Here is a 19,777-nt window from a genome sequence, read left to right on the forward strand (position 1 = left end):
GGGGGGGGGGCCGGGGGCGGGAGCCTCAGCCGCTAGCCACGCCGGGGCCCCGCAGGCTCGCTCCCGGGACAGGAGCGGAGGGTCGGTGCGGCGGGTCAGGCAGCCCCTCGAGGTCCCGCTGGAGGTCGTTTCCTTTTGGAAGGTGCGAGCGTGGAGCGGGAGCCCGGGGTCCGGCCGGGACCCTAAGCCACATCCCTGAAGCCTGGGATGGGGCGGCGACGGCGATGACTCCCAGCAGCCGCCTTTCCCTCCGCGGGTTAGTCATCCGCCCTTCGCAGGGTTGAAAGTCAAGTTCATGTCCATTCCCAAGCCCCAGGCGGGACCCCGCTGGGAAACAGGAGCGGGAACTCAGACATATTCCCCCAGCGCCGAAACTTCGGAGCAGAGCCTCATTCCACTGGGGGCGGGGGACCCAGGTCCTGCGGGCTTCCCCACCCCAGGAGGGCTCTAGAATATTATAGCTCCCGGGGGTTTTGTTTGGTCTGTAGTCCTGCCCCCAAGACTGTAAATTCCTCGACAGCACAGGTTAGGACTTAACTCACTTCTGTATTTCCTACCACTCTTTATGTCAGCGGTTCTCAACCTGTGGGTCGCGACCCCTTTGGGGGTCGAAGGACCCTTTCACAGGGGTCGCCTAAGACCATCGGAAAACACATATATAATCACATATTGTTTTTGTGGTTAATCACTATGCTTTAATTATGTTCAATTTGTAACAATGAAATTGGGGGTCACCACAACATGAGGAACTGAAAGGGTCACGGCGTTAGGAAGGTTGAGAACCACTGCTTTATGTGAAGGGTGCCAGTATTGCTAGTGAACGTAGTCACCGTGAAGGCAGAAACCCTTAGGCTATGTGACTTGGTTTGGTGCCGCACACAGATCCGATGCCTTGGATGGCATGGCTATCAGGGCTTGTGTGAAGAAAGAAATGGATGTGTTCAAAGGGGTTCAAGGAGGCATACACCAAAATGTTAATTGTGGTTTTATTTGGGAAAAGGAAATCTTTAATTTATATTGTATACATTTCTGTGAATATTACTTTTTTATTTAATTTTTTTTAATTGGGGCATGACATACACCCACTAAAGTACACGAATCGTAAATGTACACTTTGAGGAATTTTTATATTATACATGTAATTACCACCCACAATAAGATACAAAGCATTTCCAACACCTGACAAGGCTCCCTTGTGCTTCTTGAGAGCTGATAGACGACCAGTGACTACTGTTCTGATTTCAATCACCACAAATTAGTTTTGCTGGTTCTTGAACTTCATATAAATGGAATCAGACAGTATGTCCTCTGTGTCTGGCTTCTGTCGCTCAACAGATGTTTTTCAGATTCATCCATGTTGTTGGGTCCAGCAGTATTACTTGTTACTTTTTTATTGCTATATATATTTCATTGTGTAATTATGCTCCAATTTATCCATCCTACTATTGGTGGGCATTTGGGTTGTTCCTGTTTTTATCTTTTATGAATAAAACTGCTATGAACATTCTTGTACAAGTCTTTTGGTAAATACAGGGTGTCCCCCCAAAATGTATACACTCTTTAACAGCAGATAGCTCAATTTTGAAAATAAAATGTATTTTAATAAACACTGCCTTTGTAATTATTCAAAGTGTTTATACATTTTTTGGGACACCCGATATATGCACTTATTTCTCCTGGGTAAATGCTGAGGAGTGGAATTGCTAGACTTGGGGTTTTAGTTTCGCTTTTGTAGATACTGCTAAATAGTTTTCCAAAATGTTTGAAGCAATTCATGTCCTTGCTAGTAACCTATGAGAGTTCTAGTTGTCCCACACCCTCACCAATACTTGTAATACAATCTTTCTGTTGTTGTTGTTGCATGATTGCAATATAATCTTTTTGGAATAATAATATATTTTATAATCAGAAAAGAGTCAAAATATAAATATTTCCATGACCACAAATCTTCTCAGGTGTTGGAAATGCTTTGTATCTTATTGTGGGTGGTAATTACATGTATAATATAAAAATTCCTCGAAGTGTACATTACGATTTGTGTAGGGAGAAGATGTCACTCACTGGTGGCTTCCCTCTGTTTCTCATGCCAAATCCAACTCTTCAGCAGTATCCTCAACCCAGCACAATTTCTTTTTCTCCTTGACTCCCACTCCTTTGAGCCTACAAATATTTATTATCTACCATGTGCCAGATAATGGGCTGGCTTCTAAGTGTCCAGTGGAATTTATAGTTTGCTGGAAAAATAGACATTAAACAAACAAAAAAAGCACAACACACATAAATATATCATTATACATGATAATTAAGAAGACAAGAAGGTGATGTGAGAGAGATTAACACTGGGGGGCAGGGAAGACCTCTGAGGAAGTCATGAGTATTTAGGGCAAAGTTTGAAAGAATAAGCAGGAGGCAGAAGGAACAGAGACAATGAGGCAGGAAAGAACTTGGTGTTCAAGAAACAGAGGCTGACAATGTGGCTGGAGCACAGCGAGTGACAGCACAGAAGGAGGCTGGGAAGATAGGCATGGCCCAGATCAGACTGGCCTGGCTATATATACCCCCTAATCTTTCTATTTCATTGGGTCCCTTCTTTCTTTGCAAACTCTATCAAGATTGACCTCCTCCAAGATGCCTTCTTGAATAATACATTGTTCTAATAATATTATTATTTTAATTGCATCATTGTTCCAATAACTTCATTACGTAATTTGTTTGTCGGCCATTCATTCTGTTTCCTGGGAATGTATTGGTTTATCCCACAGATGTGGGACAGCCTTCTGTTTCCTCTTCTGCCTGACCTCCAAGCACCCAGCTTATCAGGGATGGTCTTTTAACAGTTAGTGTGCCTTGGCACGTATTTTATTCCTAGAAATCTCTAGGAATGGAAGCAGATAATCCCGAGGGTCCTTACTTCCCTGGCTGGAGAACTGACCCAGTCCCAGATCTTCAAAACCTGTCGTGGAGCACCCACATTTCCCCAGGCTCTATGCATATTTTCCCAAACACCTTCCTTATCTCCACAGTTAATCTTGCTCCTCCTCCGCTCCAGTCACCAGACTAGAGGCATCGCTGCTGTTGCTAAGGGACTGAGGCTTGGGCAGGTGGGAGTGAGCGGAAGGATGGTACAGCAGGGAGTCAGGTTGGTCAGCAGGAAAGAACTCTCAGCTGTGAGGGGAGGAAGGAGAGGAATACATTTCCAAGTGCTTCTCCAGCCAGTTTTTGTCGTTGTTTTTATCCCCCATGTGTTTGTTATCTGCTTGTTCGCTCCGAAAGCTTTTAGAATTACAAAAAATAAAAATAAAAAAAAACTGGTGACTTACATTTTATAATGTTATGGCTCGTTGTGGTTAGTCAGTGTTGATAAAACAAGGAAGCTGTAGTCCGTCTTGACTGGTCATATCAAAGTCCTTGTGAGGAGAATGGACCATGAAGGAGGCCCCTGAGTGCTGTTAACAATCCAGAGATATTTCATGATGAGAAGCCAGAGTTTTTGAAAACTTGTACGTGACCGGGAGTGTGACTGTGCATGTTCCTCTTTTTACAGACCTCCCACCCTGAAATGCATGTATTTTCTTGTATTTCATTTTAGCCATGATGTAAAGGTATATGCTGGGCTGCTGTCACTCTGACAGATCACCCTACCAGCTCAAAGGGTAAATATGGTTTTCTTTTCATAACTTTTGTACAGTAACAAGGTGAGGAACATTTTAGCTCATAAATTATTTACCAAACCTCACAGGCATAATAGGCTGTGTGCATATTCATCAGGCTGTCATCCATTATTCATAAGAAGTTCACTTCAACTGTTAGAAGAAAATGAGGTTGTTGATTGAAACGCTGAAGAAATGTGGGCTTTTGTCCTCCCCCCTCCTTCCTCCTATCTGAGTTGGTCTGGAAGTTTCCATCAAAAAATGACATTGTAGGGAGGAAGAATTTATTCCTGACACGCAGATGTGTAGGTAAAAGGGGAAGAAAGCTTGGAGTAGGAAGTAAATTGGCAGAACCAACCGCCATCCATTTAACGTGGCTAAAGGCCCCTGACTCCTGCTTCCACAGGGAGTGTGCCCCGGAAGCCACCAGGGGGTCCCCTTCCTTGCAACAAAGGGCAGCTTCAGCAAATATGACAGCGTCAATGCTTATATTAACTAGGACAGAGGTTGCATTCTACAGTTGAAGACGTATTTATCTTCCCATTTGACCTTCACAAATCCGTGAGGTAGGAATATGTTTCAGGATGAGAAAACTGAGGGTCAGCGAGGTAAATGATTTGTCTAAGGCCAACCAGCTGGTGAGGAACAGACCAGGACCAGAACCTAAATTTTCTTTGGCATTTCACGTTCTTTATATTCCATCTTCCTAAGTCCTCTGGATGATAAAACCCACCGTTCCTAAAATAGAAGCATTTCACAATGTTTTCCATGAACCATTGATTTTATTGTTTTCCCTTTTTTATAGCTTTATTATTTTCGTGAACTACAGAAGCAATGTAGGCGTGATAGCATCAAATAATACGAAGTTCTATAGACTAAAGAGTAACAAATGTCCCTCGTGCATGGGCAGGCTGTGAACTGCCATGTCTGCCACCCGCCACTGCCACAGGAACAAGCAGGAGACTTATAATCCAGTCAGATCCAGAGACCTAGGTTCCCATCTGGCCGTGGCCACTTACTAGCTGTGTAACTAGAGCACGTTAGCCTCTTTAAGCCATAGTTTCCCATTTATAAAACGGGACTAACACGCCTAGGGTTTTTTAAGTGTTGGATGAGATAATATATATGAAACCCAAGTGTCCGCATTTTCCTCCATTTAAGGGTTACCTCTCTCTAGTATATTTGGGGACGTGGAATGGGAAACAAGGTTCCTTTCAGGCCTATCCCCTAGGACAGGGGTGGGCAAACTTTTTGACTCGAGGGCCACAATGGGTTCTTAAACTGGACCGGAGGGCCGGAACAAAAGCATGGATGGAGTGTTTGTGTGAACTAATATAAATTCAAAGTAAACATCATTACATAAAAGGGTACGGTCTTTTTTTTTTTTTAGTTTTATTCATTTCAAACGGGCCGGATCCGGCCCCGCGGGCCGTACTTTGCCCACGGCTGCCCTAGGACCTAGGTCTTCTGCTTGACTGTTTCATTCTGTCCTGGGCCACTCACTTGGCTGCTAGCCCCAGCCTAGATCTCTTGGTTCCTCTGAATGAAATACATCTATATTCTCAATGGGGCACAGCTGTGAATTCTCCCTAACATCCTATATAATAAAGAGCTAATATGCTAATCAGACCAAACAGCAGAATGACCGTCTGGACGACCTTCCGGACGAAGCTGGGGCTGCGAGGCCGAGCCCCTTGCACGAATTTCATGCATCGGGCCTTTAGTGACTACATAAGGTTATACTTGACTGAAGGGTTGGAGGAAAAGTAAAACAAATTCTATGACTAAGGGAAAACATTAAAACTTTGGTTTTTAACTTTCTCTATAACCCACGTGTAAAACAGCTAAGAAGTTCAATCGTTATTAAGGGGTCAGGTCCTTTCATGGATGAACTGGAGCTTAGCATGTTCTTAGGTCTGCTTCCCTCCCGAGGGACTCCTCCTCCAAACCTACACTCCTTTGAGGGAAGCCCAGGTCCTTCCTCCCTCTGGTTCCTCAGCTATCCCCACAAGTATACTTTCCAAATATGACAGTCCGCAAGAGATGAGTGTGCAGGGGGGAGCAGGGATAAGATGCCAAAGTGCATGTGTCCCAGTGAGCACTGGCACACAGCCCATCCAGCAGAATTGTCTAGGGGAGGCTGGCACCCCAAGTCCAGACTCCTTCCAGTCTCCTGAGGCAAAGGAGGTTCTATTCTTCTGAGTGCCTCTTTGGAAAGTAAGCAAGCTTTGGAACACACACACACACACACACACACACACACACACACACACACCTTGAAGAATAAAATGAAATCGCAACCCCCAAAGCTGCGAATGTTCATGTGTGTTGGCATCACTCCATTACTTTACTGTGTGTGTGTGTTTTTTTAATATGTTTCTATTGATTTCAGAGAGGAAGGGAGAGGGAGAGAGAGATAGAAACATCAGTGATGAGAGAGAATCATTGATCATCTGCCTCCTGCAAGCCTCACACTAGGGATCGAGCCCACAACCAAGGCATGTGCCCTGACCGGGAATGGAATCAGCATCAGCCTTCGGACTGAAGGGTCCCGGGTTCGTTTCCAGTCAAGGGCACATGCCTGGGTTGTGGGGTTCGTCCCCAGTAGGGGGCCTGCAGGAGCACTAAATGATTCTGATGCAGAGATGCAGGTGGTTTGGGATTTCACATTGAGAAAAACTAATCAAAACCCCAAAAGAAGAGACGCTGCCCTAGGATTTACTAGGCTGCCCAGCAACAGTGGAGTTAGGCCCGCGCACTATTAGGCAGAGCACTGTCAGTGCCTGCCCTACAAAGGCTTGCCAGGAATAAGAAAGGAGGGTCCGTTTCTGAGTCATATACCTTGTAATCCTTGCTCCCTTAGTTACACAAAGACCAGCCAAAGCTTTGAAAAGGCTGCTTCAAAGAGCCTGATTGGGTTCTTCCACAACCTCCACCCTCCCAATTTGGGCTGGCAAATAGGTGGTTTGTTTTTTTTCTAGTTACATAAGTGAAGAGCACAACACATAGTAGGTGTTCAATAAAGGTGCTTTAAAAAGCTCTAATAAGTCTTATTAACTGGAACTAGGGGGCCCAACAGGAAGAGAGAGGCACCTTTGTTCTCTGAGCCCTCAGAGCACAGTTTACCCACCGCCTCTGTAGCACCTACCACATTCTGCTGTAATTTTCCTTTCAGCATCTGTCTTGCCCAACCACATTAAAAGAGCTCATTAGCCATCATCCTGGGCTTTTCCCTTTCTTCATCCCCACACTATTTTTTAAAGCACCTCTATTGAGGTGTAACCACATATAATAAACTGCACATGTTTAAAATGTACAATTTCATAACTTTTAAAAATACATATTTTTATTGATTTCAGAGAGGAAGGGAGGAGAGATAGAAACATCAGTGATGAGGGAGAATCACTGATCAGCTGCCTCCTGTACGCCCCCTACTGGGGATTAAGCCTGCAACCGTGGCATGTGCCCTGACTGAAAATCAAACCCTGACCGCCTGGTTCATAGGTTGACCCTCAACCTCTGAGCAACGCTGGCTGGGAAACTTTGTAACTTTAAAAATTTTATTTAATTTATTGATTTTAGAGAGAGAAAGGGAGAGAGAGAGAGAGAAACATTGATTTGTTGTTCCACTTATTTATGCATTCATTGGTTGATTCTTGTATGTACCCTGACCAGGGATCAAACTGGCAACCTTGGTGTATTGGGACAATGCTCTAACTCAGTGGTCGGCAAACTCATTAGTCAACAGAGCCAAATATCAACAGTACAGCAATTAAAATTTCTTTTGAGAGCCAAATTTTTTAAACTTAAACTATATAGGTAGGTACATTGTTATTAACTTAATTAGGGTACTCCTAAGGCTTAGGAAGAGCCACACTCAAGGGGCCAAAGAACCGCATGTGGCTCGCGAGCCGCAGTTTGCTGACCACTGCTAACCAGTTGAGCTCCCAGGCCAGGGCCCCGTTTTGTAAGTTTTGACATGAACACACCCATGAAACCAGCACAATCCAGATCATGACCATACCCCCCAAAGTTCCCCTTCATTTACATGGGCAACTGCCAATCTGTTCTATATCAGTATAGATTAGTTCGTATTTTCCAAAATTTTGTATAAATGGAATCCTAAAGTCTGCACTGTTTTTAAAAATCTGGTTTCTTCCACTCAGCATAATTGAGTTTATGCATGTTGTTATATGAATCTATACATTCCTTTTTAAAAAATTCTCACCTGAGAATATGTTTATTGATTATTTTTTGAGAGAGAGAGAGAGAGAGAGAGAGAGAGAGAGAGAGAGAGAGAGAGAGAAAGAAAGAGAGCACTGATCGGTTGCCTTCCATATGTGCCCTGACCGGGGTTGGGGCCCGAAACCTGGTATGTGCCCTGATGACGTTCCAACCAACTGAGCCACGTTGGCCAGGGTCCGGTAACCACATTTATAGGTACCTTGTGTATTCTTTCAGAAAATGTTTTTTACTCCAATACTAATTAATATTCTTGGTTTTCCTGTCCTTTTATACAAAAGGCATCATGCTAAATACACTGTTCTCAACCTTTTTTATTCACTTAAAAATATTTCGGAGAGCTTTCTCTTTCTTTGTTACAGTCACATAGTATTTAAATGTATAGATGCACTAAGATTTATGTTACTAGTTCCCCACTGATGGACATGTGGGCTATTTCTAACTTTTTCCTATTACAAACAATGCTGCAGTGAACAGTCTCATAGATAGTGTTTCTCATGAGTGCAAATATATCTGTAGAAATCATTACTAGGAGTGGGAATAGTGATTTGTAATTTTGATGGATATTGCCAAAGTATCTTTATAGGAGTTGTACCAATTTACAGCCCCACCATCAATAAATTAGAGTGTCTGCTTATCCACAGCCCTGCACAGAGAGTAAAGTTAGCAAATGTTTGGAGTTTTGCCAATCTGATAATGATATCTGTGTGGTTTTAATTTGCCTTCTTATTAAGAGTGAGGTTGAACATCTTTTCATCTGTTTAGAAGCCATTTGTATTTCCTTTTTTGTGAACTGTCTGTAAATGTCATTTGCTACTTTTTATTTTTATAATATATGTATATATTTATTATTTTTTTATTGATTTCAGAGAGGAAGGGAGAGGGAGAGAGAGAGAGAGAAACATCAATGATGAGAGAGAATCATCGATCAGCCCGCAACCCAGGCATGTACCCTTGACTGAAATCGAAACCAGGACCCGTCAGTCTACAGGCCAATGCTCTATCCACTGAGTCAAACCAACTAGGGCGCTACTTTTTATTTTTAAAATAACTTTTAAATTGAATTTTAGAGAGAGAGGAAGGAAGAGGGAGAGAGAGAAACATCAATGCGATAGCAAAACATCCATCAGCTGCCTCCTGCATGCATGCCCCTCACTGGGGATCTAGCCCACAACCCAGGCATGTACCCGGATCCTGAATTGAACCAGCAACCATTGGGTGCATGGGACGATGCCCAACCACCTAAGCAACACTGACTAGGGCATTTGCTACTTTTTCTAATGGTTGGTCATACACTGATTTCTCAGGGTTCCTTATATACAGGGGGGATTAGCCCTTTGTGATACAAATTGCAAATATCTTTTCCAATGTGTTATTGTATTTTGACTTTATGGAGTTTTCATCCCTGACATTAATCCTGTTAAATAATTAAATAAAACATTAATTCCAATATTAGTCCCTTTGTTTATCTTTCCTAAATATTTCTAGAATCTGCCTTGGCTGGTATGGCTCAGTTGGTTGGAGCATTGTCCCATAGACCAAAAGGTCATGGTTTCAATTCCCAGGTCGATGTTTATTTCTCACATTGATGTTTCTCTCCTTCTCCCTTCCTCTCTCTTTAAAATCAATTTAAAAAGTTAAAAAGAATAAATATTTTTGGAATTCTCCACACCCTTTCTTTCTACCCCCACTGCCACTTCCCTAGGCCAGTCTGTCATTGTTACTCACCTAAATTACTAGGTTGGTATTCTAAACGGTCTCCCAGACACACCTCCATTCTTTTTGTTTGTTATTTTTCAACCGAGGACATTTCCCCATTGATTTTTAGAGAGAGTGCAAAGGAGGGGGAGAGACACAAAGAGAGAAACATCAATGTGAGAGAGACACACCAATTGGTTGCCTTCCGCAAGAGCCCCAACCATGGCCAGGGATTGAGCCTGCAATCAAAGTATGTGCCCTTGACCGGAATCAAACCCGGCACCCTTCAGTCCGCAGGCCGACGCTCTATCCACTGAGCCAAACTGGCTAGGTCTCACACCTCTATTTTTGCTCTTTCGAATCTATTCTACATTCTATAGCCAGAAAGGTTTTTCTAAAACAAAAGCGTGATCATGTTACTTTTCTGCTTAAAATTCTTCAGTGGCTGACCGACCTGAGCCTGTAGGATAGAATCCATATCTTAAGATAGGATCTTCCATGCTGGTTCCCGATTCCCTCTTCAGCTTCATCTCTTCCCAGTCCTTGCTCCACTGAACTGTTTCCATGTCCTCCCTCTCCATAGGCTCTCTCACCTCTAGGCCTTTGAATAAGCTGTTCCCTCTTTGAGGAGCCCTCTTCACTTGCTTTCCTTCTACTCACCCTTCAGATTTCATCTCACATCACTGTCAGCAGGAAGCCTTCCCTGAGCCCAGTAGAGAAGATTGGGTGTTTTCAGAACACCCCATGCTATCCTAGTATCAGCACTAAGCACACTATATTATGATTATCTGTTGACCTCTCTGTCTTTCCTATTAGGTAGACTAAGTTCCATGAGGGCAGGAACTTCTTCACTATTGTTTCCCTAATGCTTGGCACATGGTAGGTGCTCAATAAATACTTGTTAAATTAATTCAAAGGATGTTTGGTAAGTGACTAAATGAACATCTTCATCCCACTGGGAGGCCTGGGAAAATGAAGAGAATAGAATGGCTTTTGATTCCTGTCTAAGAAAGTAGTTGTTAGTTAACCCTACCTGCCAGAGAGAGCAGTGACTTGCAACCCTTCCATTTCCGTTGGTAATCTCATTGAGTTTTCCCTATGCCCAGGTCCCAGGGTGATAAGCAAAATATCTAACATCTTACAGGGGAGGTACTGACCAATCTGAGGGCTTCCCGGGGTCAAGAGTTACTTAACCCTTTAATCACTGGACCACGGAGAGGTCCTGGAAGGGTTGGGGGGGGTGGTTCCAGTGGAAGGCTAGAGCAGAGGAGCAGGTACTTGGGGAAAGGCCTTAGGGCGGTGGTTCTCAACCTTGGCTGCACATTAGAATCACCTGGGAATCTTTTTAAAATCCTGATTTCTGGGCCTCATCCTCTGGAAATTCTGTTTCTTTGTTACTAATGTTGTGGCCCCACCCCATAACAAAGAAACAGAATTTCTGGAGGATGAGGCCCAGAAATTAGGATTTTAAAAAGATTCCCAGGTGATTCTAATGTGCAGCCAAGGTTGAGAACCACTGCAGTAGAGGTATCTGAATTTTTAACACCTGGTAAGGGCCTGACCAGAATTTACAACTTAATTATCAGCTCTATTCACTTCCCCTCTGTCTTTTCAGGCTCCCTTTGCTCTTTTCCTTTCCTCAAGCAGCCTAGATTTAAAGCTGGAGGTGACACAAGGAATGTGTGATTTGGGGGGCAGATGATGAAATGGAGACCCTTGTGAGGCAACTGATTACAAACACTATAAACAGATTAAACAATGTAAGCAGGTTAAAAACAATGCTGGTAAAGCCAAGCAAACCTGCATTTGAATACTGGCTCTGCAGCTGTGGAATTTAGTTTAGCTACTTAACCTCTCTGAAACACAGTTCCCTTACTTGCATCTTTCCTTGGAGTCTGCTAGGGACATGACATGGATAATATCTGTAAGATCGCTGGCACAATATCAGATTCCTACCTAGTAGAGAATAAAGGGGAGCTGAATAGATGAGAACCAAAGTCACTTGGTTGTGGGGAGCCGGCATGGCCATGGCATACTCATGCCAGCTCAGCCTGATTCAATGACCCTGAGTGGGGGCGATGAAAGGTTTAGAAAAGACAGACAAGAGAATGAAAGCTGGGTCTCAGTGGGACGCTGCCCCCCTGATGGGCAGCGCCCACAAGCCGTGTCTTTATTTTATAGCAGATGCCACGAGGCAAAGTAAGGGCGTGATCAAGATGTTTACAACATTCCCATGGGTTTCAATCCTACTCAACTACATGCACCTGAACTCTATCACTCAGGCACGTGGGGCCACGTGTTCGGACCATAGGTTCAAGCTTACAGCTATAGCTGTTGGCTATAATTGTGCTGGGAAGGCTCTGACCTCCAAGCTGGGACTTGCACGTGGCAATGAGAGGACTGTGCCCTCTCCTCAGTCCAAGGCTTGAACCTGTCCAAACACTGTAGCCGTGCCCCACAGTTGGTGACACAGTAGGACCAGAGCTAGGATCCACCTCCTACGCTCATTGAAATGGGCTGTTAGGACTCACATCCTACACTCTCAGTGACATGGGCTGCTACAGTCAGCACAATCCCAGGGTCCCTAACTGAGGGTTCAGAAAGAGAAATAAGGGAAGTTTCCTTTCTTAGTTTCACTCCTTTATTTCCTGAGGTACTGAGCACAGGCTAAGGGTGGGGATAGATAAGTGACTTCTCTCTCCAGTTTCAGGCTTTAGGCTGAAATTAGTTTAAGATCCGATTTGGGGAAAAGTTAGGATACAGGGAAAAAGATTTGCCTGATGTGACCTCCAAGGATTTATTCACTCATTTACTCACCGATAACTGATTGCAAAGGCCCTGGGTATAATAGTCCACTAATAAATAGTGCTTTTCAAACTGTGAGTCCTGACTTGTTAGTGGGATGTGAAATCACAACCAGAATTGAAAAAAAAAAGGAAAAAAAGAAATAGAAGAGAATAGAAAATACCACAGTGCACCCATTGTGCATAGAAAGATAAGCACAAGGTCATTTAAATTTGTCTCAGTTGCATGTATAAATGTGTATATGCTGGGTCACGATTTAGAGTGAATTATTGTGTATTTTGGTCAAAAAGTTTTATAGGCTCCTGCCCTAGAAGGTAAACATCTGGAGAACAGGGGCTTTGTTTTCTTTTGGGACAGTGCCTGGTGTTGGTAAGTGCTCTACAAATAAATGTTGAATGAATGAATGTCTAACACTGTGCCTGCCTTCAGGAACAGTCAGGAATACAGCAAAAGGTACATATCAGGGGCTTTATAATATCAGTGTTAGTCTGAGTCAAGCTAGTGATGTAAATCTAAAAGAAGTCCCCAAACAAAAACTCTTGGACACTGGACTTTTAGAGTATTTTAGTCATGATAGGCAGTGTGACATGTAAGAAACAAACAAAAAACCCAGAGCAAAACAAAAACACTGACCTGGGACCCTGGAAGCCAGGACACCAGTTCACTCTGTCACTTAGGACAACTCTCTTTAATCAGCTCTCTCATTCGAAATACAGGAATGCTCATATAAGCCTTGCCTGCCACGCAGGCTGTTGTAAAGACCCCTTGAAATCATGCATTTTAATGGTGCTCATACAATACTGGAGGAAAAGTGAGAGTTGAAGTGAGCAGGGGTCTTTTTAGTGATTTAATTAATCAGCAAATATTGATCAGGTTTCTAATGTTTACTGAGAGCTTTTCTTTTATTTATGTATATATTTTATTGATTTTTTTTACAGAGAGGAAGGGAGAGGGATAGAGAGGGTTAGAAACATGGATGAGAGAGAAACATCGATCAGCTGCCTCCTGCACACTCCCTACTGGGGATGTGCCCACAACCAAGGTACAAGCCCTTGACCGGAATCGAACCTGGGACCCTTGAGTCCGCAAGCTGAGGCTCTATCCACTGAGCCAAACCAGCTAGGCCCTAGCTGCTAGGGCACTGAGAGCTTTTCTTTCCAAAGTTTTCCCTTTTCAGATGCTTTTCCTCTACTATACATACTCTAGAATGTAAACTCTATGAGAAAATAGTGTTGAGCTGTCTTGTTCAGCTTCATCTCTGTACTTGCACATAGCAAGCGCTCAGCAGGTATTTTAAAATGAAGGATGGAAGGAAAAACTTAATTGCTGCCCTAAAGGACAGCATCTTTGCCCTTAAGGACAATTAAGTTTAGAGGCAAAGCGATACACAAAGAAAACAGACACAAGGCACCGTACAGGTCACCTGTAACAGGTGCCAAAGGAAGGGCAGGGGCACGGGCACTCCTTACCAGGTTAGCGGCAGTGGAGGACACAGCACAAGGTGCCCTTGCTTTTGGTGAGAAAGACAGCAACACAGAAGTAAATGCTGACAGCCTGTCGGTGGGACAGACAAGACAGCGAAGGTTCGAGTGATGGTCTAATTCAGAAAAGAATACATGTGAGCTGGACTGGCCAAATAAATCTTTACGGAGCTGAGGCTTAAGTTGGGATTGGTAGGAACGCGTGATAGATCAAGGTGTAGGGAGCACATCTCAGGCAGTTAGATACATTGCTGAAATCTATGCCCCTGGTGGAGAGGCTGTAAGGTGAGGTGACCCTGAGCCGTTGCGCATGGATGGGTAAAGATTCCGGGAAATAGTTTAAGATTCTGCCTCCGAGCGCCGGGAGAATGGGTCCTGTTTTGAGACAATACCCGCACGCGTAGGTAGTATTTGGTTTTCCACTAGTCGACGGACAGGGGTGGGGATTGGAGGACAGGACCGAGTGGGCGGGGCCAACGCGAGTGGGCGGATCACACGGGCCCTCCCTTTAGCTACTGGAGGGCTGGCAAAGGGGCGGGGTTTCCGGCGCCGAGGCACTCGGCGTCGGGTGACGCTAGAGGACGAGTCAGCACGTGACACGGAAGTGACTACGAACAGGAAGAGGACGAAAAAAATAACCGTCCGCGACGCCGAGCCGAACCGGACCCGCAGCCACCATGAACAGCAAAGGCAAGGACGGGGGACGGCTGAGGCCGTCGGGGGGGGAGTAGCGCTGCCCGGAGCGAGCGGCCGGGAGTCCAGGGTCCCCTTACGCCAAATGTGGGGCGAGCTGCGCCGCCCTCCTCGGCTGGCTGCAGTCCCCGGGGCTGCGTCAGCCGCAGTCGTCATCCCCGAATTACAGCTGCTCGCTTCTTCCCGGCCCTTTCCCCCTTCAACTCTGTGGCGCAGTTTGGCGCTGCGGAGTCGAGGGTGGGGGAGTTGGGGGGGTGGGGAAAGGTTTGTCATGATGGGCATCTGCAGAAGCAAATGGGGAGCTAGCACAGGGATCCGGGCAGGCCAATGGGGAGCCGGCGGGGGCGGGGCGCCGCGCTCGGGACCGCAGGCAGGCCCCGGGCGTAACGGGAGCGGGCGCTGGGGGGCGGGCCACCGCCGAAGGGTCACTTTCCCCTTCCCTTCGCGGGCGACCATAACTTGTCCTGGCTCCTGGGATGCTGCTAGTACGTCTGGCAGAACACGATCTCGGCTTTTCAAGTCAGGACTTTCCCCGTCACCCTCTGCCCAGCCTCAAGGTCCTCTTCCTCCGCTCACGCTTTGTTTTGATCGGAAGTCGACCTTGAGTGGACATCTGGGAGATGACCACCGTGACTCCCGACGAAGCCTTGGCTGGTGACAGCCAGGCCCGTGGAGCCTCCCCAGGCCGGCGGCAAGAGGCACCCTGGAAACGCGGGCGAGAGCTTGCCCCGGGCTCTGGGGGGACCTCGGGCCTAGATTTCCCATGGGCACCAGTGCACGGTGGGAAGAGCGGCTTTCCTGCCCGTGGATGACCTAGCGTCAGAGAGGAGGGACGGCTTAAGAGAAGAGCATACTTTTCCTCCTTGGCTCCAGGAAGCAGGCCCTCCAGGGCAGTCGGCTTTTGCGAACCCCTTTTTGCTTGCTCCCACGAGTTTACTACCCGATAGGCCCTCCCTTGGTGGCTCTGTATGGCAGGCCACGTGCATTTTTTCTTGTCTTCCAGGTCAATATCCAACGCAGCCAACCTACCCTGTGCAGCCTCCTGGGAACCCAGTGTACCCGCAGACCTTGCATCTCCCTCAGGCTCCACCGTATACCGATGCTCCGCCCGCCTACTCAGAGGTGCTTCCAGTTTGCTGGACTTGAACGGGTTGAGAATGCTTTTGGGTCCCATTTCCAGCCCTTAGCTAAGTCTCACTCCATGTATTGGCAAACAGAAGAATGAATAATGAATAATCTAAAACGTGACATGTAGTTCATCAATCTCTGTTGGGTTCAGAATGCATTCTCTGATTATTTCACATTATTTGGCACAGGCTGAGGTTAAGATGAGTTTGCATTCTTTGAGCTCAAGGTTAGCTATAGCAGGAAGTGATTTAAGAGAATATTGAGTGGTAGGGGAAAGGCAACTTGTATAACTTCTAGATTATAATCTGAATAAGAATTAAGTGACTCATTAAAGAGGAAACAGCAATGAAATCTGAAATAGGAATGTCATCAAGTAACATTTGGCCTTCTCCTGCCTTTTCTAGCTCTATCGTCCGAGCTTTGTGCACCCAGGGGCTGCCACCGTCCCCACCATGTCAGCTGCATTTCCTGGCACCTCACTGTATCTTCCCATGGCCGCCCAGTCTGTGGCTGTTGGGCCTTTAGGCTCCACAATCCCCATGGCTTACTATCCAGTTGGCCCCATCTATCCACCTGGTTCAACAGTGCTGGTGGAAGGCGGGTATGATGCAGGTGCCAGATTCGGAGCTGGGGCTACTGCTGGCAACATTCCTGTGAGTATGACTTTATCAGAAAAAACTCGCCCTTGTGTATTTTAACTTTCTGAAGTGACTACATATTCATCCTTTCACCATCGTTGGGTAATAGTTGCTGGTATTAGTGCAACCAGTGACAGCCACTAGTCAGGCAGAAAGTGACTGAGAGGGCGGGAGAACTGTGGCAGGTCAGTAGCATCCAGAACGTTCACTGGGTCTGAGTGAACCAGATCCTTTGTTTTCCTGTCCTAAGAGTGTCACCTGCTGCTTGTGCAATGCTCTTTGGTACAGTGAACTGGTCTAGTAACATTCTGTATTCATTCCATAGCATTTACTTAATATGTGCCATCAGCATGGAGCCTTGCTGATTAAAAAAGTAGAATGCATAATCTCTATTAAGTAGTTTTTAGAAAGAAACTAGGGAGTTTAGTTATGTCTCCTTCTTAGTTTCCCTATACATGGGATTTAGAGTCCAAATGGTCCTTGCTAGCCCCCCCCCCCCCCCATTGATTTTTAGAGAGAGTGGGGGTGGGGGGGAGAGAGGAACATCGATGTGAGAAAGACACATCAATTGGTTGCCTTCTGGGTGGGGATTGAGCCTGCAACTGAGGTACATGCCCTTGACCTGATGAACCCTCCACCCTTCAGTCTGAGGGCCTTGCTAGGCCTTGAGGCCTGTCTACTCACCATATGTTAGAGATGAGGTGGGAATGGTGTCATTAGGTAGATCCTTTTGGTTACCTCATCGTCATTGAAAAACATTGAGGACCCTGTGGTATAGGGCCATGGACCTGGCACCCCATCCCTGTTTTTGGAATGTGGGTAGGAAACCACTGGGTCTAGGCTACCCATAGTCAGAAGGTATCCATAGGCTTTATCTTGAAGCTAGAGCCCTTTGAATAAGTAGTGCATCCTTTCCTGTTTGTATCTTTGGGTTCACAGATCTGCTTTAGAACCCAGATTGGTGGTACAGCTAGCTCCTAAAGATGCTTTTGGTCAGCGCACTGCCATCTTCCTAACAGGTCTTCTGTTTCACCTTGTCCATTTCCCTTGTATCAGCTGCCTTATGCCCAATCAATCTTGTCTTTTCCTTTCAGCCTCCACCCCCTGGATGCCCTCCCAATGCTGCTCAGCTTGCAGTCATGCAGGGAGCCAACGTCCTGGTAACTCAGCGGAAGGGGAACTTCTTCATGGGCGGTACAGATGGTGGCTACACCATCTGGTGAAGACCCAAGGCCACCTCTGTGCCGGGAAAGACATCACATACCTTCAGCACTTCTCACAATGTAACTGCTTTAGTCATATTAACCTGAAGTTGCAGTTTAAGACACATGTTGTTGGGGTGTCTTTCTGGTGCCCAAAATTTCAGGCACTTTTCAAACTTAATAAGGAACCATGTAATGGTAGCAGTACCTCCCTAATGCATTTTGAGGTAGGGGAGGTATCCATTCATAAAATGAATGTGGGTGAAACAGCCCTAAAAATCTTCCTTTAATTCCTCTGGAGTAATACTGTACCATACTGGTCTTTGCTTTTAGTAATAAAACATCAAATTAGGTTTGGAGGGAACTTTGATCTTCCTAAGAATTAAAGTTGCCAAATTATTCTGATTGGTCTTTAATCTTTAAGTCTTTGATTTATATTGCTTGTTTTAAGTGAAATGCATTAGTTGTCTGCCTTTTCCACCTTTTGTCCCACATCCCACGCCCAACCCATCTTCCATTCCCTCCCGCCAATCTCCATCGAATCAGTGGTGCAGGACAGAAAGCCAGTCAGACTCATTTCCTTCTCTCCTTGCACTTGTCCCCACCTGTCATCTTTAACTTGTCTTTCACAAGGATCCTCTGAAACCGTCTGTGCCCAAAGCACAGACCCCATTATTTCTGTTTTTGCATCTCCTCAGGCAAAAGTGGAGGGTGCCTTTTGGACCCTCCTCATAGGCTCTCTTCATACATGAACCAAACCCAAATTTGCTTTGGTGCCAGAAAAACATCTTATTTGTACAAAGGATAGCAACACAAACTGTAAACAACAGTTTGTTTAAAATGTGTGTGGGGGGTGGGGGGTGGGGGAGGGCAAGGAGGAGGATGTATTTCATAAGCCTGATGACTTTAGAGCCAAATTAAGGGGAGTAAAAAATTGGTTACCATTTATTGTCCAAGTATCTGATGCAGCCACTCATGGCTCCCAGTAATTCCTAAGCTGGGTTAATGGGGTCATGTGAATGCCTCTACACAATGACTTGAGTCCAGTGAAATCTCATTAGGATTAAGAATATTTCAGGGATCCTTAATATTTTAATTTTTGTTTTTTGCAATTGGGTTTTATTTTTATAATTTCAGTTCATCTAAATTTTGTGTTCTGTACATGTGATGTTTGACTGTACCATTGACTGTTATGGAAGTTAAGCGTTGTATGTCTCTCTCTCTACACTGTGGTGCACTTAACTTGTGGATTTTTTTATACTAAAAATGTAGAATAAAGACTATTTTGAAGATTTGAATAAAGTGATGAAGTTGCATTACACCTCACTTCAAGGATTCATTACTCAGCTTGTTTTTAGATTTCTTCTGTTTATAGCTTTTATATCCCACCAAGAATTCAGATAGGTGCCACTGCCATTTAAAAAAATTAATTTTACTTCCTAAGCTCTTTCAGATTTTTTTCCATTGTGTGAAATTTTCCCCTCTTATCCCCGTTATACACTCTTCCACCTTAACTCACCGCCCTTTCAGATTGTGTGTGTGTGTGTGTGTGTGTGTGTGTGCGCGCTGACCAGGAACCAAACCGTGGTTCATAGGTTGACACTCAACCACTCAACCGATGAGCCACACTGACTGGGCTGAGATTCTTAAAAGTCTATTATGGCAGAGGAATTCAGAACATAAACTTAGAAATAGGGAATGATACAGACTTCTAACTTGCCCTACAGTTTGACTTGAGGAAAATGTTTTTAGTATAAAAGTTTGTGTAAGTTTAGGGTGACCTTCAGTTTCTCCAGAGTTCTGAGTGGAGAAATGCTGGAAACGAACCTGGGTTGCCAAGATTGACTCCTCAACTCTTGAGGTCTTTCTTTGGGTGGACTTGGACAACGGAGGCAATACATTTAAGACCTCAAGATTTAGCTTAATCCCAAAGAAATATCTGGGGAGTTAATGATTTCTACCAAAATAATTGTGCCTTTTAATCCTCACCCAAGGATTTTTTTTTTTTAAGATTGATTTTAGAGAGGGAGAGGGGGGGAAGAGAAACATCGATGTGAGAGAAAAACTGATCGATTGCCTCCGGTATGCTCCCTGACCAGGGATCGAATCCGAGACCCTTCAGTGCACAGGACAATGCTCCAACCAACAGCTACCTGGCCAGGGCCAATGGTGCCTTTAAAACATACCTCATTTTGAGATACAAGTTAGAGCCAGGAAGCTTCTCGGCTTGATTCAGGAGA

General features: G+C 45.1%; 1 protein-coding gene and 1 long non-coding RNA gene across 3 annotated transcripts in view; both read left to right on the forward strand.

Moving 5' to 3' along the window:
• The window catches only part of LOC106698296, a 7,875-nt gene extending 1,815 nt beyond the window's left edge, over nt 1-6,060 (forward strand). Inside the window, exons 2-3 of the long non-coding RNA XR_001349580.2 lie at nt 3,590-3,653; nt 6,043-6,060. This is a non-coding gene — a long non-coding RNA (uncharacterized LOC106698296). The remainder of the gene's footprint in view (nt 1-3,589; nt 3,654-6,042) is intronic.
• Nucleotides 6,061-14,413: 8,353 nt separating this feature from the next.
• On the forward strand, nt 14,414-18,863 carry DAZAP2 (DAZ associated protein 2). Of its 2 annotated transcripts, none has more exons than XM_006095659.3 (4): nt 14,414-14,566; nt 15,573-15,691; nt 16,102-16,350; nt 17,430-17,642. In XM_006095659.3, the coding sequence occupies exons 1-4, from the start codon at nt 14,554-14,556 to the stop codon at nt 17,556-17,558; spliced, it is 510 nt and encodes a 169-aa protein (XP_006095721.1). In that variant the 5' UTR covers nt 14,414-14,553; the 3' UTR covers nt 17,559-17,642. The 2 variants fall into 2 exon arrangements, with proteins under 2 accessions (XP_006095721.1, XP_014317213.1); XM_014461727.2 differs by lacking the exon at nt 14,414-14,566 and adding an exon at nt 14,829-15,054 and having other exon boundaries at nt 17,430-18,863.
• The last annotated feature ends 914 nt before the right edge of the window (nt 18,864-19,777 follow it).

This window comes from Myotis lucifugus, unplaced genomic scaffold, assembly GCF_000147115.1.
Source record: "Myotis lucifugus unplaced genomic scaffold, Myoluc2.0 scaffold_160, whole genome shotgun sequence".
Classification (NCBI taxonomy): Eukaryota; Metazoa; Chordata; class Mammalia; order Chiroptera; family Vespertilionidae; genus Myotis; species Myotis lucifugus.